At 49.0% G+C, this 21,802-nt stretch overlaps 1 protein-coding gene across 1 annotated transcript in view; it reads right to left on the bottom strand.

The window, feature by feature from the left end:
• Wwc1 (WW and C2 domain containing 1) overlaps window positions 1-19,116 on the bottom strand; it is a 142,034-nt gene extending 122,918 nt beyond the window's left edge. The window contains exon 1 of the mRNA XM_021631511.2: window positions 18,530-19,116. Coding sequence (XP_021487186.1) covers window positions 18,530-18,648 — 119 coding nt within the window. The 5' untranslated portion in view covers window positions 18,649-19,116. The remainder of the gene's footprint in view (window positions 1-18,529) is intronic.
• Between the last annotated feature and the right edge of the window lie 2,686 nt (window positions 19,117-21,802).

The following is a 21,802-nucleotide window of genomic DNA, read 5'->3' as shown; positions in this document are numbered from 1 at the left end:
TCACTGCCAGGGGCCCTCAGCGACTCAGGCGTTCTAGTCCCGTTCCTCTTCCTTTCCAAGGCAGTTGTAAGCCTTCTACAGAGAGCAGTCCCTTCCCCAACCTCCCCTATGGGCACAGCAGCCTGCAGAGCCTCCTTAGGTCAGGCCTGCCATTTCCAAGTCTCACTGTCTCCTCTCAGCCTGCTTAGAGGAGGCGCCAGGACTGGTAAGGCAGATTTGAAGGTCAAAAAGAACAAGGAGAGAACTTTTCGTTTTTCGGGTCTGGGTGATGTACACCAATCTTGGATTCCAGGAACCTGGCTCTCCCCACAACCACGACAACAGAGACAGCTTGTCTAGGGCACTGGCAGCTCAGTCTGGCGTCTGTTGATTGGGTCAACAGTTATTGGGTTGGGCCAATGGTGATGGTAAACCTCTCAGGCACATCATGCCACTGAGCTCTGAGGAAGCGGTGCGAGGCCCTCTGAGGTTCATAGCCAGGCAGCTCCCTTCCACTCTTCCCAATTACAGGAAGGCAGGGCGGTCTGAGCCAGGTGTGGACTCAGGCCTGAGTCAGGTGTGGTGGTACACTATTATTATCCCAGCATTTCGAAGAGCCTGAGACAGTCAGATCAGGAGTTCAAGACTAGCCTCACTGCATAAAAGCACCATCTAAAAGAAAAAAAAAATACACAGAGGCTAATGATGTAGCTCACTTGTTAGCGTGCTTAGCAGCATGCATGAAACCTTGGGTTGGGTTCCCAGCATTGCATAAACTCAGGAGGATGTGTATGACTATAACCCCAGCACCAGGAAGGCGAGATAGAAGGATCAGGAATTTAAGGTCATCTTGAGCTATCACTACAAAACAAGTTTGATGCTCTGCTGGATTACAAGAGACCCTGCCTCAGGCAGGCAGGAAAGCAGGCAAGCAGGCACACACACACACACACACACACACACACACACACACACACACACACACAGAGACATGATACTGTTCATCCCCAAGGACATCTCATTCCCCTCAGCCCCCAACAGGTAAGCAATGCCTCCTGCCAGTCTCAGCTTTGGCTCTCCTTAGCTCTAGTGCTCACTCTGTGGCAGGAGGCAGAAGGAGGCAGTTTGTTTGTGGGTAGGAAGCAGTGCCAGCCAGCGTTCAGAAAGAGCTAGACAGGATGAACTTATTCAGCAGTAAATCTCAGAGGCTGAAAACATTCTAGGCCTAGATTAGATTGTAAAGAGGCTAGAAGCTTCCACGACTAGGCCTAGGTTAGCAGGAGGCAGTAAGCTTCCAAGACAATTAAATCAGGAAAATAAAAGTCACTTTTACAGAGACCCTCCTCCCCCCCCCCCCCCCCGGGATGTTTCACCACTGAGCGAGACAGTGAAAGTTATGGGGAAGATTCTCAATAGAAGAATGTAAATGGCCCCCATATGATCAGGTCAAATGGAACACCTTCTAGGGAAAGACAGCCACATTGGACATGAGAGTGATCTCTCAAGGCAGCCATACTTGAACCAACCAGGACGCATATTGAAAATGCAGACACCCAGGAACCCTGAGGTTTTATTCTCCTCAGCTCACATAGTTCTGTGGGGGTGGCTAACACAGAAGATCTGGGACCACACTCTTGGGGGGGGGGGCGGCGCAAAGTTATTTGTGGCTTTGACAGTCTATTGGTTTATTTTCCTGGGATGTCCCCAAGAGGACTTTAGGCAGATTGCTAATGATTCTTTCCTTGGTCATTTACACAGCCACACTCCAATGTGAGACATTCTAGAAACGAACACAGGAAGGCCTCTCACCTGCAGACTTTTAGGAAGGATCGGGGTGAGGGGGAAGGCAGAGGTAGGGGCTGGGCGTATTATCTCAGGAATGTCTGGGGCAAGGTCCTTGCTTACACTGAAGCACAGTTCACAGGTGAGCACTACCAGGAAGGGCAGTGTCCCAACCTGGAATGGAAAGGCCTCTGGGATCTGGCCACACTTCCATGCCACCTTCACGCTAGGACAAGCACCCAGCATTCTCCCGCTGCCTGTGGCTAGCGCCCTACCCTCTGGTCAGCCAGCCCAGAGGAAGGAGCCACTCTGTAGTGCCCCAGGCTCAGGGCAGGGTTTACATGCAGGGTACTTGCTTAGCCAGACCAACCTCCCTTGCCCACCTCAATACCTCCCTCCCGTTAGTCCTTGTTCCCAGGAAACTGGCACACACGTTCCTGCCCAAGAAGCTTGCTGGGAACCTTAATGCCTCCTCATCTTTCTCCTGTCCATGGTCTGGGAAGACTGCAATCCTGCCTCTGTCTTTCCATCTCCTCATTATAGCCAACAGCCAATAACGACAATGCTCCTGTGAGGGTCCCATCACTGGCCTCATGTTCCCCAGACACCTTGGGCACTCTAACCTTTAGCATCCAGCCCTGCCAGTCGCTGGGACGTGGCCTCATGGCCTTGCATTTTCTCAGCAGGTGTGAACCCCTAATCAGGTTAGCCCCATCAGCCTACCCCGCCCAGCTTCAATACCTTACCCCATGCTGGGCTTTGAGAATGAACTAAGAAATTCCTTTCTGATAGCGTTTATAACTGGCTGTAAAAGCGTACTGCTCATGACACTACAACCGTGCTGCGTAGCCCAGATCAGAGCTCACAGGAGGGTCGGACTGCGCCAAGAAAAGAGGCCACACAACCTGGGGTGCTCAACACTCAGGCCCAAAGCTCACATCCCATGCATTGCTGGCACCTGCTGAAAGTGCACATCGTCTTCCACAGCTCATAGCTGTCACTGAAACACCTCACTGTAGCAGTAAATAAGGTGTAATGAATGTGTCAATTAAACACTTAAAAAATTAACGCAGAATGTTGACTCAGCGGGCACCTCTAAAGAGCTCTGAGGCAATGGTCATGAGCTCCAATAGAGCTCACAGTCTGAGGAACAAGAGAAAAGGATAGGGTTCATACAAATAAACAAGGAGTTTACCACAGGGGATGGTCTGGAACAAAACAAATGCTCAGATGTAGTAGCCACCAAACCTTGTGCATTGCCATGAGCCTTAGAACAATTGCTCTTCTGGTTCCTGGAAGGAATGCCCACTGCTGGTGACAAAGCCCTAATGAACAGCTGCTATGGCCAGAATACAACTATATACCATAGAAACCCCTTATCTTTTCAATCAGCATCTCTTGTTGCTTATGTTCGGACTGAGGGTCTGAGGTTAGCTGGAGCCTTACATACCAGTTGGGTCACCAGCACAAGAACACTGTAGTAAAATAGTAACTACTGGTTTTCTGCACACTTGAGAGTTCACCTAAGCTGCCAGTCATGGTAGCTCACGCCTGTAATCCCAGCACACTGGGAGGCAGATACAGGTGGGTCTCTGTGAGTTTGAGGCCACCCTGGTCTACAAAGCAAGCCCAGGACAGCCAAGACTACACAGAGAAACCCTGTGTCAAAATAACAAAACCAAAAAACAAACAAAAAGAAAAAGAAAAACTGATAATAATAAAGAGTTCACCTAAAGGCAGGTTCATACATGGGGATTCAGGGAGGAGGACAGAAGGAAGAGTAAAGGGACTAAAGTACTCAGTTGCTCCCGGCCTCTCACTGAGGCCCCATCAGCCTCTCATTGAAGCTCCATCTCATATATATATATAACTATGAGATGACTTTGAACTTCTGTTCCTTCTGCCTCAACATCTGAATGCTAGAATTGCAGGAATGTGCCAGCTACCATACATAACTTATGGAGCGCTGGGAATTGAACCCAGGGCTTTGTGTATGCTAGTCAAGAACTATCCTAAGTGAGCTACAGCCTCCCTGACTGGAACAGACCTTCTTATCTCAGGTATTCTCCAACCAGCTGAAGGGGGAGAGGCGGGAAAGGCTGGTCTCAGGTAACCATCATCCTGAAAGAAGGTGGGGTCCCAGTGGCTATAATAGGGGACAGGGGAGCCAGATATGGGGAACAGCAAGAGTGCAGGCCAGAACTGACCTGACTCGCAAAAGAACCAGAGACAAGAATTTGGTAACTTGATCTGCTGAATACTGGCTCTGTGGGCAGAGGACATTTTATAAAATAATAAAAAAAAAAAAATCCCAACTTATCTTCAATAAGATAAATTTCTGAATACTTAAAGCTGAACATCCATACTCCCCGAATCCAATGTCTGAAATGCTCTGAAATCTGAAAAATTTTGAGCATCGAGGTAATGTGCAAATGGAAAGTTCCACCCCACAGATTCATGTCACATGAGCAAAATTACGAAAAATACTGAAAATGTGTGAAATAATCGTCAGCGTGTCCACACAGAGTGTCCATGGAACAGCGTTGAATATCATGTTTTGACTTGGCCCCCATCCCCAACATGTCACACGATGTACATGCAAACATACCCAAGCTGGAAGAAATTGGAAATAACACTGGTTCTCTGGTTGCAAGCAAGCATTTATATTTCATACAGAGCCGCAAAGCTGTATGTTATGGGGTGGGGCTGGAGGAGGGGGTGCAAGGCAAGAAGACATTTGAAACAGTAAATTAAGGTAGAGGAGGCATGGGGATTTTGTGTAGTAGTTTTACAACTTGGCTGTCTTTCTGAGCTCATTCCAAGTATATCTAAGTATGCTTGAGAGAGCTGGGGAGTTTTATGTGTGGGTTTTTTTGTTTGTTTTTGTTTTTGTTTGTGGGGCTAGGGATAAAATCTGAGGCTCCCAAATGATAAGCAAATGCTCTACCACTGAGCTATACACCTACCCCAGAAAGGGCTATTTATTTATTTGCTTATATACTTTATTGGTATGAATGTATATGTCTGTGGGGTGTGTGTGTGTGTGTGTGTGTGTGTGCCAGCAGTCCACATTGGGAATCTTCCTTAATCATTTTTCACCTCCTATTTTGAGGTACAGTCTTTCAGAGAACGTGGCGCTCTCTGATTTAGCTAACCCCAGGATCATCCTCCAGTCTCATCCACCCACACCTGGCTGTTAATGTTGGGTACTGAGGAGCAAATGTCCTTACACAGCAAGAACTTCAGCAAACTGAGCCATCTCCCTAGCTCAAATGAGCTTTTAAAACACTCCTTAAAACTGATAGTTCATAGCTGGTGTGGTGGCACATGCCTTTAGGACCAGTACTTAGGAGGCAGAGGCAGGCTGATCTGCGAGTTTGAGGCCAACCTGGTCTACACGGTGAGTTCCAGGGCAGCCAGAGCTACACAGCAAGGCCCTGTCTCAAAAACATACATATAAACAAACAAAGTGATAGTCTATATATATATATATATATATATATATATATATTTTTTTTTTTTTTTTGTCTCAGCACTTGGTAGGCTGAGGCAGGAGGATTGCCAAGAGTTTAAGGTCAACCTGGGCTGCACAGTAAGACCCGGTTCAAAAACACCACCAAAATAACAATAACACCAGCACAATTATTATTTTTGTCTTATAAGCGAGGAAAATGAAGTTCAGAAAATGGACACCTGCCAGCTTCCAACAGGTGTCAGTACTGGGGTGTGATGCAGACACTGCAATTGGAGTACAGGCTTTCCAACAGAGGAAGAGGCCCCTCATTTGCTCTCTACTGTTACTCGACCTCTGTAGAAACACAGGGAAAGGAACGAGGCATCAAAGCCTGGAAACAAAAGAACAGAACTGGGTAGTGTGGTGGAAGGAGGGGAGGCTCAAGATGGAGTCTTCTAAAAGTATCAATGGCCTATGGGCAGGGGTGATGGGAACCGGGCAGGGGGAAGGTTCACATTGCATCGGACCCCTTGAGGAACTTTAGAATCTGAACAACCACACGCTTCAAAACAATTGAGACCAAGGTGAGAACCGTGTGTAGCTCTGCAGCAGTCTGCTGGGTTGCTGAGATTCACACGTGATGCCCAGCAGGTCCTCAGAAAGGGGCCCCTGAGAGCAAGTGGCTAGAGGCTGGGAGATGTGGGACATTGCTAGAGAAGAACAGAGAGGGAGGAAGAATGGAACATGCCACACACTTTGCTGCAAAAATGACCACCCATGAAGCACAGGGAAAATCCTCTGAGGACGCTGCTGGCTCTCTGTTCCCAGACGAGTGGTAGAGAGGATGCCTGCAGAGGAACTGGCAGGCAGAGGGTGTGGTCCTCTCGTCCTTCAGGGGAAACAGGGCCTGGTACACAGGTTGAAGAACTATTCTGGAGTAGAAACTAAACAGACAGAAGAAAAGTCCATAGTAGCCTGAGAGAGCAAAAGAACGTCTAGGGAAAGAGTCACGGAGGGATCGTGAACAGGGCTGTGGGGGAGGCTGAGCGGATGGGCAGTAGTCAACCAATCTAAGATTCCAGCCTAAGTACCTGGGAGGTCTTTTTCAGAGCGACGTGTCTGGAGCTCACCTCCAGAGAACTGGACTAGCTTGACTAGCAAAGGGAATCTGCACTTGAGTCACTCTAGGGAGACACGTGAGGTCAACAGATCACGCTGCCTTGTAGGAGAAAAGTTCCCTGGATAAAAGTCAGGAATACTGCTTGTGGCCAATATTGTGCTATGGGCTCATGGCTGTGATAAAGAAAAGCTAGCTAAAGAGGTGAAGAGGTGGTCAATGTAGGGAAAGAAAGGAAGAGAAGACTCACTTTTCCACCTACAAATCTTTCCAACTTTGCACCCTGACCCTTGGCATCACTGACATGGCATGTTATTCTGTAATGCACTGCCCTCTGTGTTCTCATCATCTGCCACCATTTTGTTTGTGATTTTCCACTGTCTGTAAGAGCGTGTAGGATGTCAGACTGTGTTCACTACTGTGCCCATCCCTTGCACGGTGCCCATCAGGAATCACGCATACAAAACTCATGGGATTCTTTTTTTTTTTTTTTTTTTTCAAGACAGGGTTTCTCTGTGTAGCCCTGGCTGTACTGGACTCGCTTTGTAGACCAGGCTGGCATCGAACTCACATCGATCTACCTGCCTCTGCCTCTGCCTCCCTGAATGCTGGGATTAAAGCCTTATGCCATCATGCCCGGCTATCTATGAGATTTCTTTTCTTTGCTCTTCTCTCTCTCTCTCTCTCTCTCTCTCGTTGTTGTTGTTATTGTTGTTCTCGTGGCAGGGTTTCATGAAATAGCTCAGGCTCAAACTTGTGATTCTCCTGTCTCAGCCTCCCAAGAGCTGGCATTATAGGTGTGTGTCACCATACTTGGCTTAGAATTCTTAGTTTCAACTCTACCCAGTCTACAAGTAATCCAAGCATGGGCAGACCAACTTCCTGCTCAGCAAACCTAAATCTGTGATAACCCACCTGACTTCCAGTGAATTCAAAACAAACATCCTGAAGGATGTTCCAGGAGCTCACCAAAAACGCTCCAGACCAAGCCCACGGGCTATCCTGTCCCCAAACCACAGGGAGACTTGGTTCTTGCCAAGTGAGGATTGGAGCCAAATCACCTGATTGAACTCCATTAAGCAGAAAAGAGTCTCTAAGAAGGAGGAAGACTGCACCGTGGGTAGGACCTTTGGCCATGGAAACCATTACCGGGAGCAGTGCTGACAACCCAAGCAGACTCTCAGAAGAGCTCACCAACCCTGCATACTGAGAGGCACAGTTGTAAAACACTAGTAGAGCAAGCAGAAATCCCTAAGCAATTTCAAGGAGCTGTGAGCGGATCACATTGAGCGAAGGGAGCTGTGGTTGAAATGACCCAACTAACTCAGCAGTAACTCTCCTAAACAGCGAGGCTGGCCTGACCTACAGAGTGGCGTAGAACACGAAGGCGGTGAGGTGGTTCGCATGACAGCTTTGCTACTTGCTGGCTTTGCAGCCACAGACAAGTTTTCAATTTCCCATGGTAAGAGTTCTCGGATCGGCAGTGTTGCTGGGATGAAGCTGGGTGATACAGTCAAAGCACACAGCTCAGAGACTGACACAATGTCAGGTCTTAATAAGCATCAGTGTCAGTTCTGGTCAACAAGCCATGATGGAGAGCGGGGAGACACCATCACCCACTCTTAAAGAGGCTGGCGGATGCAGGTGCCTGGGTGGACTCCAGAGCTAGTCCTGCCGGCAGAAAGGAAGTTGAAGCTGGTCCCCAAGGCTGGCAACACTAAGCAGCTTAGACCAATTTATTTAAAAGCATCATAGACACAATGGGAGTGGAAGATTTTCTCATCCAGACAAGGAGCCTTTGATACTTCACACATCAGGAAAGCAATACCCAAACAGGAATAGGAGAGAGAAAATTACAAAAGGCACAAAGTACCTGACATTCCCTAGCTACCAACTTCACCTCTTGCAACTTTTTTTTAACACTTCCTGAATTACCTCAGTCTTTCCAAGCAAACTATGTAATGACATGTTTTGAGATGATGTTCACATCATGCATGCCCTTTATGGGCTACTTCCATACAATCTCCTCTAAACTGGACCAGAAAGCGGATATTTAACTACATCTATGATTCTCCAATCTAGATGCACCCCAGAATCAACTAGGGATCTTTTCTTTTTTTTTTTTTTTTTTTTTTTGAGGCGGTGTCCTGCTGTGTACCACAGGCTGAACTAACTGGAACTCTACCAGAGTGACCTCAAATTCTCCACCCTCTTTTCTCCACTTCCTGGGTTAGCAGCTCTCAAGCTATGGGTTGAGACCCCTTTTGGGAGTGGGGAGGTCAAATGACCCTTTCACAGCAGTCACCTAAGATCATGGAAAAACACAGATATCTATATTATGATTCATAACAGTAGCAAAATGACAGTTATGAAATAGCAAAGAAAATAGTTTTACGGATGGTGGTCACCACAACATGGGGGACTGCATTAAAGGGTGGCAGTGTTAGGAAGGGTGTGGGCCACTGTCCTAGGGCCTTCTGGTGCCTCCTGATGATTGGTGATCAGTGAGCTAGAAAGTAAGCCTCAGGAGGGCAAGAAGTTCTGTAGTCACACTCACTGCTGATTCACCAGTGTGGAATGCAAGCTGACATATTCCAGGCACGCCGTCCAATAAATATTTGTTAAATGACTGCATGTGTCGAGATGAGACAGGGGAAGAAAGAACTGGACTCAAAGGGCTCCAGCACCTCTAGCTGTATTTGCATAGTTCCGTGACTGCTATGTCTCTTGCTAATCTCCAGTGAAGCCCAGGAATTGGAGACTTGGTATTTCACAACTTACTCTCCCAGCACTCAAACCAGCTCACCGCTGCAAGCTCTCAGTAACACCCTATGGCAAGCACCAAGCTCTCCAGTTTCCAGATCCCGATTCATACCACCAGTGTGGCTGTGCCTATTCTCCTCACTCGGGTGAAAGAATTCAAGAGAACAAGTCCCAGGTCATAATGCGACTGTCTGTTTAACCATTGGCTAGTCGTCCTCAACCGCGCACCCACCCCACTGCAGTGGGACTTTGCTCTGATCCCCAGCACCGCAGGCACTTCATAAATACCTGTGGAATGAATGGCCAGCACCTGGCTGGGTGGGACTGATACATGCCAGGGCCCTTCCGCACCTCCGGCTCGCCAAAATCCCCAGATTCTCCAACGGCTACAGGGAAAGACACGGAGGGAAGTGACCTGCTCACAAAGCACTTACAAGAGAATGCTCCTAGCATAAACAAGTCTTCTCAGCCCCGCCGTGACAAGCACAATTCATTCCTCCTGCTTCACATACATGGTCCCCGTGCCAGCAAGTCACTCCACTCAAGAAATTCCAAAGAAGGGCTTGCCTCTGATAAGACCCAGGAGGAAACGTTTATTGATTTATTTATATGATGAATGCTGCCAAGGTGGTTGGCAAGCACTAATGTCAGCATGGCGCAGGTGAGCGACGGCCATTGAGGGACTTTAGCTGGAAAGGAGGAAGTGGCCAGGTTAGACCCTCTACCAAAGTTAGGTGGATAAGTTAGTCGAACTAGTAATGGCTTGACTTGTAAAGCACCATGTTAAACAGTGTGCTGTGCTCTTCCACACTGGTGTCATCTCATCCCCAAACAAGCGTTTGTGTTTTGCAGTTGAGGAGGAGTCGGCTCAGTGTCATTTGCTGGTGGCCAGAGTGCCAGATTTGACTTAGTGTCCTCCACTGATCTTTATGAAGTGCAGGGAACTGTGAGCTGGGTTGTATTTCTGGCACGCTACAACTGTGCATGTATTTTTCTCTCTATGACAAAGCATATGCTCTGATAGCTACGTCCATTTCTTTTGCTGTATTTAGCAGGGCCCCTTCTCATTGGCTTCCCTTTCTCTCAGAACTCAAACTGCAGGCCTGGGCCCGAATAAGGCTTTGAAATCTTAACCCCCCTGGCACCTGCATGACCTTGCATTTGTTGCTTGACATCTTTCTACCTCAGCTTCCCTCCTTGCAAAATGCTGCAGTGCACAGTAGGGCCCATCGCACGCTGGGGGAACATCATTAAAAGTAACCGTTTTTTCCTTGAACACTGCTCTCCTCCCAGGCCAGTTAGAGCTCTCGGTACTGATTTCCCAACACAAAGGCAAGCCACACACTTGCAAACAATGCCTGGAGTACACAGAGAAATGCGCAGGGAGCTTGATAAAGCAACCATAGAGGCAGGGTGGGGAAGGCTGTTTTGATCATCTCATCTGAGCAGACACCCGATGCCTGTATCTTGACATTATATCCCTCCAAGTCAGTTGCCAGTCGGTGAATCCCGGGGATAACCCAATGATGGCCCAGGGACAGGAGAAGCCAAGGTGTTGGGGTGGGGGGCGGGGTGGGTGGGTGGGTGGGTGGAGACTGCCACCAAACCAGGGCGGGACAACAGCAGGCAGCCTACTGGGGAAATTCAGCAGCTGCTGCTGGCCTGGTGTCCCTGCTGCCAGCAAGTGATGAATGGAGGACTGAGAAAAAGAGAAAGCCAACAAAGGTGTCCCTAATCTCGATGCAGCTTCATTTTCCCCCTCCCTGGCTGACCATTGAGTGAGAATTTAAGCCTCAGTCCCTTTTCTTTGGCAGACATTTGAAACTGAAAGATCCCGTTTCTTCCCAACTGGGAGATGTCATGGGTAGAAGCATCTAGGAGGCACTGGGGGTGGGGGCGGTGGGGGGGAGGGAGCACGTGACTCCACACATTTGTCCTTTTTGTTCCCTCCTCCTCATTCTCTCTACCCATCGGCTCTTCCCAGACTAACATTTTTATAGAATGTTCTTGTCCAACCACAGTTAATACCTATCCTCTCCTCCCATCCCACTGTACTATTTTGGTTAAGAGGTTTTCCACTAGGAGCTAGAGGCCTAAATGGCTTATATACAGGTTAACTGATTAAAAAAAAAAAAAATCTTACAGTTTTCTCTCTCCCACTATTGCATTCTGAAACAGGGACTGGAGACTGGGAAAGGCACAGAGCCTGGCCTTTCTCATGTGGATTCAGCACAGGTCCAGCTTTTGTTCCCATCTGAGGTGGAAGCGCTCCCTCTTTCAAGAGCCCTTCACTGGTGACGCGTGACAGAAATGGTACTGAAGCCACTTCTTGTTTGTTCATTTGCTTTTTGAGACAGGGTTTCTTTGTGTAGCCTTGGCTGTCCTGGACCTGCTTTGTAGACCAGGCTGGCTTCGAATTCACAGAGATCCGCCTGCTTCTGCCTCCCCTGTGCTGGGATTACAGGAGTGCACCACCTTGAAGCCACTTCTTTAGGTGAAGCTGGTTTTACTTATCTGGACCCCTTGCTAAGGCTGCGGAAGGGCTGGGGGTCGGGGGAGGTAGATAAGGGGAGCTGAAAAACTGCCACATGTCTCCAGGGAGCACTTGACACTACATGGACAGCCACCAGCCACTAGGTTGCATTCCCTAAAAATGCCATCAAATCCTGACCATGGATTCTCCCTGAATCAACATGATGGCCACCTCCTGCTCTCACATAGTCAAGCCTGTCTCTCCTTACCTGCACCTGCGCTTGACATGCCAGCCTTCCTGGTAACTAAGGCAACTTGATTCTCTCCCTTCAAAAGGGCAGTGTTTCTCTCACGGCTACCCAGGACCCTAGGGGATTGGAAATTCAGGTCAGTTTGGCTAAGCCCTTTCCTAGAGGGGGGAGGGATGGCGACAGAGAGGAGCTGCCTCCTCATTCCCTGGCTGGTAGGAGGTTTGCCCAAGACACTTGGAAAGCATCCTGACCTCGCTGTACAATTTTGCATCTTTCAGAGTCTGTGACTCCTTCTGTGATCTGTCATCCTCATGGCTTCTGTGCCCAGGAGACAGAACAGTTTCTAAACAGTCTCCTAAACTGCCACAGGGCCCACTGGCTTCTCCAATCGAGGGATCGAGGGACTTCAGTGGCATCTCCCCTAGGGTCAATGTCAGATTTATTCATTCCGAGAGCATGCAGTAACTCAAGCCTAACTTGTCAAAGGGCTCACTGTGGGCCTGACACAGGTGATCAGGCCAGAGCAGGCTATTGCTAATACACAGGGGTAGCGTTTGAGAGGTCCACCTTGCTGGGTATTAATTGTTACTTAACCTTTCTAAGTTTCCCCACCTGAAGATAGAAGGGTAATGCTATTGACTTCGTGCCGCTGTTGAAAGGATTAAGCAAGATCTTCATGCAAATGCTAAGCCCATAGCGCAGCTCAGAGCGAAAATTCGACACATGGTATCACTTATTATCATTTTACACACTTACAGGCTTCCAAACCTCTTGTTTATCTCAAGTGTTGTTTCATAAACCAACTCTTTCTTACAACTGACACAAGACGTTCCCTTGCATAGGAGGTGTTTCGTGGACTATGTAGGGATGTCGTGCTATTATATAGCCCAGGCTAGCCTCAAACTCACTATTCTTTTGCCTCAGCTTCTTGAGTGCTGGGATTATAAAGGTATTCACATCTGGCTAACCTCAAGCCTGGCTACTGGTAGAAAAGCTCTCAAATAACTTGCATACAAGTATTAGTGCCGCAAGAGTATATGTAATGGGACATTGGGGGTACATGAATGGAGTATGCGCAGCTTTGGAAAACTCCCCAGCAGGCCTGTGACACTCCCCCCTAAGCAAGCATGTCACCATGTAAACTTGGTCCTACTTACAACAGGCAACAGAGAGCGTCCCTGGATCCATTTTAACTAATAAAAATAGTCATTCTCACGTGATCACTGTCCCACGTATCACAAATTCCTTTGACACTACACACAAATGGCTTGACACGAGTGACACCTGCTTGTCTCTAGCACAGGCAAAAATGATTGTGAAGAAGAGCTCACCAAACCACCGCAGATTAGGAGAACCCAGAGCTGGTGTTAAGGGAAAAGTTTCCATAGGAGAAAGGCGAGCGATGACCTTTACTAAAGCTGCTTTGCTGCGTGACACTGGGTAAGTCGCTTGTCTGCAGTTCATCAGTGAAATTGGAAGCCTAGATTACATCATCAAAAGACCCATTCCAACTGCACAGCTGGGTGAAGACTCAGTCTCTGGCTGACTTAGGTGCCACAGGTATTTTTCCTAGTAAAAGCTGAAGAATTGACATTCTCCATGGCCTCCTGCCTGCCAGGCTCCATGCTGGCTAATTATCCAACCTGTTTCTGCTTATACAAATCCCATGGCCTCCTTTGGTGGTTTATATTTAACTCCTCGTGCAAAAACAAACAAACAAAAAAAAAACCAAGCAGGCAAAAGCAAGGCGCAGAAAGGTCAGGTACATTTGTCAAGGTCACTAGAGGGCAGGTGGCAGGATTGAAAGGCTCACCCCACTTCCCATTATCCATACCTGCCCTCTGGTTGACCATGGCCACATTAGAATGGTCACAGGTAAGTGAAGCCATTTCTGGCTCAGTTCCCAAGACCAAATTCCTGCCGCATTGGAGCAGAGGTCCTGAGTCAGCAACTCAGCTAGCTGGAGGCTGAATGGTGCAGTCCTTAGAAATGTGAGCTCCACCTCAACATCACTGGATAGATGGATGGATGGATAGATAGATAGATAGATAGATAGATAGATAGATAGAGAAAGAGAGAGAGAGACAGACAGACAGACACGCAGGCATCGAGACAGACATGCAGAAGAGGCTGGAGAGGTGGCTCAGAGGTTTAGAGCACTGGCTGTTCTTCCAGAGGACCCAGGTTCAATTCCCAGTACCTACATGGCAGCTCGTAACTGTTTGTTACTAAAGTTCCAGGGGAACCAACACCCTCATACAGACAGACATGCAGGCAAAACAATGTCAATAAAATATAAACAAACATAAGTAGGAAATGCAGGTTCTGCCTAGGTTCAACCTAACATTCATATAGTTTTGCAAAAGTTGGGTGACTCTGCCTCAAGCGGCAGCCCAGTGGTAAAGCCTGAGGCCTGAGGTTCAATCCCCAATGCTATTTAAACTAATAAGTAAATAAAGTTGTGTGGCTTCACTGCAATTAATCTCCCAGAACCTCAAGTTCCAAGTCTATTAGTTACAGAACTAACAACCCATGTAAAGCTCTCTCTCAGCAGACCTCTTGAATACAGAAAAAGCTCAATCATTATCTGTCCTCCACCAAAGAGAGTACTCAGAGAGGGTGACAAGCAGTTTGCAAGTGTGTCTATGGCCGGAGTTATGCGCCTGGAGTTCACTGGTCCCAGGAGTTATGTGCAGAAGACCTCGTTTGTGCTTGGGAAAGAGTCTTCTCTTCCACCAGACTAACAGAAAGTGAAGGCCTTCAACTACTGTAGACTCCTAAACAATATTTCCTAAAACAAATATTATTTCTTAATAGGTTGACAAACATTGGCTGTTTGATGACAGTAGGGGAGATAGCTGAGCCCTGAGCTAAGGGGGTCTCCGGGACTTGTTACTAGAACCCAGAAAATGCTCAGAGTGCCCGGTGAGTTCCTGAGAAGCCTGAACACAAAGCCAGGGAGCAGGAATCTTCTCTGTAGAACCAGTCCCCAAGACCCATTCTTCCTCAGGGAACAATTGGTGCATTTGTTTTTACATCCCACGAAGCTCAACACGGGCAGGGGGCTGCTCCTTCGAAGGCAGCTTCCAGAAGCACCTATGTTCAGCTGCAAAAAAAAGCACTCAGCTCTAAGGGGGTTCAGGTATGACCTGCAGCACCCGGTTCTCTAGGGACCTGACCCTCCTCCCCTGACTGGACTGGACTTGGGTAAAGCCTGGGTGCTACCGCAGCCTTTGGCCCAGTGGGCATGGTCCAAGCTGCCCACTGGACCCTCTCCCGTTGTTGGGACAACCGTCCTCAGGAATTCCAGCCTCCCGGTCTTCGCTGGGTGAAAAGGGGAGAGAGTTGGCAAAGCTGGCTGCTTGGCTGCTCCTCCACCCCCCTGGTGAAAGGGGGAGCTGAAAACTGGATTCTCTACCCCCAGCAGCTCCATGGACAGCACACAAAACAGCTTAGTCCCAGGGGGCGGAATGTGCCAAGACATTCTTTAGGGTTGGTAACTGGAGACACTATTTTGTCCTTGGTGGCTGAGAAATCCCTTTTCCAACTGAAGGACCATTTGACTTACTTCTTTGAAATTCAGGGGAATGGGTGGGCATGGCTCTGATGCATTGCTCAGATACACACACTCTGCAGGAGTGGAATTTTCTCAAATGTGTTTTTCATATGTTTGTTTCACACCGTTAACTAGATGTAGAGATGTAACTCACTAGTCTGGGAGAATTTACTTCCTCTCCCTAACCCCTCACAAAAAATAAGTTCAGCCCTTGTCAGCTTTGTTAAATTGCCCCCTGCTTATGCTCCCAGGCTATCCCTATCATAGCCCCTGCTCATAATCAGCCAGGGTAAGGAGAGACAGGCAGGGTGAAATCATAGAGCTGGAAGCCCAGTGGAGATCACTTAGGCCAACTGTTTACATTACTCTCGGGGCACTCAAACCTCACAGAGGTTAAACAGTGAGCCCGTGTCCGCACAGGCAGGGTTGAAAGGCAGAACCCCTAACCAGGGTTCCAAAGATGGAGAAGCAAACATCCTCTGTGAAGCTCCATCTGAAAACTCTCAGAGCTGGCTACAAGAGTGATCCCTAGCCCTGACCCCAAGCTCAGGGGTCATGTCAAAACCCAGTGCAGGTGGGATGTACAGGAGTCACAAAATAAACAACGTGAGCAGCTGTCAGGCTGTGACTTCTCCCCAAGCCAATCCACCCAAAACCAGAGGCTGCTTGGGCCTGGCCTGGTGTAGAACGTGAGACATAGTATCCAATCAAAGTAGAATTTTAGATTTTTTTAAAGATTCTTTTCAGCCTGTAATCCCAGCACTCAGGGAGGCAGGGGCAGGTGGATCACTGTGAGTTTGAGGCCAGCCTGATTTACAAAGCAAGTCCAGGACAGCCAAGGCTACACAGAGAAAACCAAAACCAAGATTCTCTCCTATTATTGGCAATAGATATTAATGGTTTCCCATTTGTGAAAATGAAACGAAACATTTTAAGTGAGTTAATGTAAAGTCAAGTATTAAGCAATAGTTTAGGTAGACAGACCAAAAAGTTATGAATGTGGTACACGGCACTACAACCTGGCTTATTATCTTCTAGTCGAACCAGTTCTTGGGAAGCTATCCACTTGCCCTCTTCCAAGAGCACCAGATTACTGGTATTTTTGAGAAGTTTTCCCCTATGCTGTATGATTCTCTCAGGTACATGATCAGCAGGGCTGGCAGGGTAGTCCTCACCCACGAACTTGACACCCCATGGCTACCAGCACACTGGGCTCAGCTGCAGGGACTTATGATGTAGGTAACACATAGGCCTGAAGTTGTTCTAAGTGGAAGACAAGGGGAAGGCGGGTGCCAAGCTCATCGACACAGTTAGAGACCCCTCTGGGGGGTACCTTGATCTGAGAGGCGCGGGGAAGAATGAGACAAGACTAGACGGAGGTGACAAAGCCCAAAGGGAATGACAATACAGCAAGTGGAAGGAGCAAAATACTGGAGCAGGTCACACCCCTGGGTTTCAGAGTTTCTCTTTCGATTGAAAATGGGGAAATGGGCTGGGTGCAGTGGCAGGCATTTTCAATCCCAGCCCTCTGGAGGCAGAGGCAGGCAGAGTTCCAGGACAGCCAAGGCTACCCGGCAAGCTCTTATTTCAAAACACACACAAAAAAGGAAAAAAAACAATAAACAAACAAATAAACAAATGAGGGCCCATTGGAGTTGGGAGCTGGTGGGATAGTTCAGTGAGTAAAGGCATTTGCGTGGAGCCTGACATCCGAGTTTGATTACTGGTGGAAGGCGCAAATCAACTCACATACAAGCACAAACACACACCATTATTAAATACCACGGTGTGGGGGGGGGGGGGAGCACGTGAGGAGGAACTGGGCTTGCATTTTCTAACTTGTTTTCTTTCCAACTTGTGTGTGTGTGTGACAGGGTCTCACTATGTAGCCCTGGCTGTCCTGTCTTTCTCTCTTTTGAGTTCCTATTATTATTTCTTCCCTTCCAAACAAATAATTAATCAGACAGAAAGGGACACTGAGGCCCAAAGACTAAAGCAGGCTGCCTAACACTGCACAGCATTTTTCTCTTTCAAATTACACGAAGACTAAAAGAGTAGGCACTCATGAGATGATGGATGCATGGATGAATAAATGAATGGATGTACTCAAGAGAAATTGAACTCATTGCTTTCTGCTTTTCTTTTCCTTTTCTTTAACCCCCATCTTGCTATACACCCTATTCCGGTCTTCTCAGATCCCCCTCATATGAACCCCCTAAGGTGAAGGGTCCAAAAAATTCACCTGAGTGGCTCTACCGGCACCTAACCCCAAGGTCACACACCAGGAGAAAATCCAACATTCCTGGGACACTCTGACCACACACCGTATCAGCAAAGGACGTCTCCCCTCCTCCCAGGGCAGACATGGGCCAGGTGTAAGTAGCCGAAAGTGGGAAAGAGTCTGGATGATAAAACTCTACCTGCCTCGATAAAAGCTCGAGCTACACCCAGCCAGGTGTCCACCAAGGTCAGAACTAGCTGAGGAGCCTCTGGCCCCAGAAGGAAGAAAGGGAGAGGAGGCTATAGGCAGAGCTTTGCCAGAGGCCTCTCACCTCTATCTGCATCCTAACAGCTTCCAACTTGCTGTGAGATTCCTGGAGAACCAGTCTCCCTCTTCTGCCCTCCCCCGCTCTCTCTTTCCCCTCCCACCTCCGGCTTCCCTAGACTTGCTCCAAAGCTTTTCTCAGCGGCCAAAGAAGCACCTGTCAAAAAGCTGCTTTCTCTACGCCAAGCAGAATGTCCTTCCTCCAGTAGTCTCCCAGGGTTCCCTACCACCCCTCCGGGCCAAAACCATCCCCTCTCAGCCAAGGGAGTACCCAGGGAAGATTCGCTTCCCCTGGCTAGGTCTCTGCCTTCACCCTGGCCAGAGCTCTCTTCCTAAAGGGGTCAGGGACCCCGCTAAAGCTTAAGGTCAAAACTCTGGGCAGGTGCCACTGGGGCCTAAGTCCTCCACCTGGGACTGGCTGAGGGCAGCCCGCTTGCCCCCACCCCCACTCCCCCAGTTCTTAGGGCAGAAGTGCAGTTCAGGAAAGGGCGAGGATGTGGAGGGGGACAAACTAAGACCTGGGAAGAGGCATGCAGACTCCCGCTGCACTCCAAGGGCAGGTGCGGCCCAGGCGCGGTGCCGGTCCGGGTCAGCGCTCCCCGGGTCCTACCTGTCCCGCGGGTCGATCCAGCTGGTGGTGCGGTTCCTGTGGTCTATGTAGTAGACCTTGCCATCGAAGTCGCGCGCCTCCTCCCAGCCCTCCGGCAGGGGCAACTCCGGCCGGGGCATCTTCCGGAGCACGGCCCGCGCTCCCCCATGCAGCTCGCAGCCGCCACGGGGCTCAGCGGCTCGGGCCGGCCGCTTTGGGTCCAGGCGGCCGCCGAGGCAGCATGATCAGGGGGTGGCGCCCGTGGATCGGGGGCCCTAACGGGGTCCGGCCGGAGTGGCGCCGCTGTCCATGTGGGCCTGCGGCCCCAGCCCCTCGCTGCTCGCCTCTCACGCTGCCATGTGCGCCCGCCGCGGCGCCCAGCCGGCCCTAATGTGCGGCCAACCCGGCCGCGAGCCGCCGCCTGCCGCCTGCCTCTGCTCAACGCGCTCCACGCCGCCACCTCAAGCGGCCACTGCCGGCACCCCGCCGCGCGCCCCGAGACTTCTGCCTCCGCCAGGTGTGGCTCCGGTGGTGCAGGTAACTGCGCTGCCCCGGAAACGGGAGGCGGAGCGCCGGGCTCCGGGGTTCCCGGGTCTCCTCCCCGCGCCCAGAGCGGAGAGGGCGGGTCCTAGAGCCCGAGACGCGCCCCCTCGTGGGACAGTCCCGATCATTGACCACCCGGGCTCTGCCCCTGGAGGCGAGGTTCACTCCACACAGAGTGTTTAGGGTCTTGGCACATGTGGCCCCAAATTTTGACACACCCTGTTTTCTGTGGTCTAGACTCAGAAGTCAGGCAAGAAGTGGTTAAGCGAAAACATTCTTGCAAATCGGTCGAACATAAGTTTTCCAGGATCTCTCGTCCCTTCCCCCAGCACTCACACCATCTGTCTCCCTCCTATTCAATTCTCCCCGCGTTGTTTCAACCCTCCCCTTCGTAATTTGCAAATGTAGCTAGCTTTCCTTTGGGTCCCTAAAATTAGGAATGCTATGGATCTGCTTCCGAAGAGGACTTCCAGCGGGTGACAGGGGAGGAGAAGGAAGGACATATTTTGCCAGTCATAGTGAAGTGCACCTGTCTCTTGGCTACTCAAGAGGCTGAGGCAGGAGGATTGCTCGAATCAAAAAAGTTCTGGTCTGAGTCAAAAGAGTAAACACAGAAGGAGGAGGAAGGGAGAAGGAAGGAAGGAAGAAGGGAGGAAGGAAGGAAGGAAGGAAGGAAGGGAGGAAGGAAGGGAGGAAGAAAGAAAATAACAAACTCTATAGCAAGAATAGATAAATGTCTTCAGAAACTGAAAATACTGAATTAAATTAAAACAAGAAGATGAAGTCATCTAGCCAAGGTTCCTCTGGCTTTGCCCTGTCTGTTCCCTCTTAGGTCTGGTGTGAATTTAAGTACGCCTGAGGCAGGAAGCTGCTCTGGTAGAATGAGGTCCAAGGATTCTGCCTTGTCAGACTTCCTTGATTTGGGGAGTAGCCAGCCAATTGCCTGTACTGTGTGGGAATCCCCTGTTTAGGCTTCAGCTCCTTTTGATAGACAAGGCCTTTCAGGGTGGGGCTCCCCATGCTTAAATGCCCTGAGGACTGACCTAGGGGATTCCTGTAGCCCTTCCTCCTCTTCCTCACTCTATAAATACTAAGCTTCAAAGTCAGGGATCTCAGACCTCAGGGAGGTCTTCACCACCCACGAGCTGGAGTTTTCTACCTTTCCTCTGATGAGCCAAAGCCCTCACTATTATAGAGACTTCTGTTTTTGATTTGTTTTCTGTGCTCTCAGGGATCAAACCCAGGGCATCACACTTGCCAGGCAAGCAACCTATCGCTGAACTGTACCCCCCCAAGAAAACCATCCAATTTGTTTTGAGAATTTTGCCTTTGCGATATAGCTATGGCTGTCCAGGACCTCACTACACAGCTCAAACTGGCCTTGAACGATGCTTATCTTCCCTCCCCAGGTCTGTGTCTGCTTCCCAAGTGTTGAGATTGCAAGCATGAGCCACCATTTCCAACATTCCCAAACTGAAGGTGACATGGGGCTCTTGCTTTCATGTATGATCCCAGTTCATCTTCATGACAAAGCATTGGAACAGGGTGGTCTATAGTTATACTCATCTTAGAGATGAGGAAACTGAGACTCCAAGATGGCCAGGGATAGAGCTAAAATACACAATCATTCTGGCACCAGTGAAACTACTACTGGTCAACCATTCATTCTTCCTTGTAGTTTTGTTTCAGTTTAAAATATTTTTAGAGTCTTTTTATTGAGCCCAGGGTAGCCTTGAACTCACCATCCTGCTGCCTCTCCCTCTGGAAAAAATAATTTAATAAAGTCTTTCTGTCTGGTTAGGAAGAGTAAAGTGAAGTGAGAAAAATAAGGGCACAAGCTAAGCCTTCACCCTAGGAACCTCACTTGGAGTACCCTGGCTGATGACTAGTACACTCCTATTTTTAAAAATTATTTATTTTTTATTTTTATTTTATATACGTTGGTTGTTTGCCTGCATGTTTATGTGTGTAAGGATGTTGAATCCCCAGGAACTGGAGAAATAGACAGTTGGGTGCTGCCATGTGGGTGCTGGGGGTTAAACTTGGGTCCTCTTGAAGAGCAGCCAGTGTTTGGGTCCTCTTGAAGAGCCATCTCAGCAGTTAAAATGTGCCCCAACCAGCACATTTCTATATGAAGCATGGGTCAACTGAACTGTTATTTTTACTAAAACAAACAAACAAACAAACAAAAACAATGTAAACACATCCTTTCCTTCCTGAGAAGTATGCATGGCTGCTTATGACAAGCCTAATTATTGTGTGTGTGTGTGTGTGTGTGTGTGTGTGTGTGTGTGTGTGTGTTTCCCAAGCTTCCTCCATGGATGAGCTGTATGCCAGATGCTCACAGCCTGTCATTTTCCTATGTGGCTTACTCCTCTTCACTTTTATACCAGGCCTTGGAAGCAGGAATTGCCTTTCTGTCTGTAACAAAAGGAACCCCGGGTTATCTTCCAGAAGCTACAAACCTGGGGGTGATGTAATCTACAGATGGTGGCCTGCCCCCCTGAAATGCTGGGTGAATCATCTCCAGGCATTCAGCAGCCCAGGGCAAGCATGCAGGAGATTAGAGGTAAAACCTGCTGAGCCTGGTGATAGGTTCAGTTGGTTGGTATTCTACAGGTGACTGAACCACAGGAATCCAAACCGAAGAGAGGCAGCCTTCCTGGCCATCCTCTTGGAACTCTCTGACTTAACAATGTGCTGAGTTCAAGAGTGTGGCTATGGTTGGGGCTAAGCAGAGGGAACTACAAG

The sequence above is a fragment of the Meriones unguiculatus genome, chromosome 11 (assembly GCF_030254825.1).
Source record: "Meriones unguiculatus strain TT.TT164.6M chromosome 11, Bangor_MerUng_6.1, whole genome shotgun sequence".
Lineage (NCBI taxonomy): Eukaryota > Metazoa > Chordata > Mammalia > Rodentia > Muridae > Meriones > Meriones unguiculatus.
The sequence above is the reverse complement of the archived record's forward strand: the minus strand, read 5'-3'. Positions and strand labels throughout refer to the sequence as shown.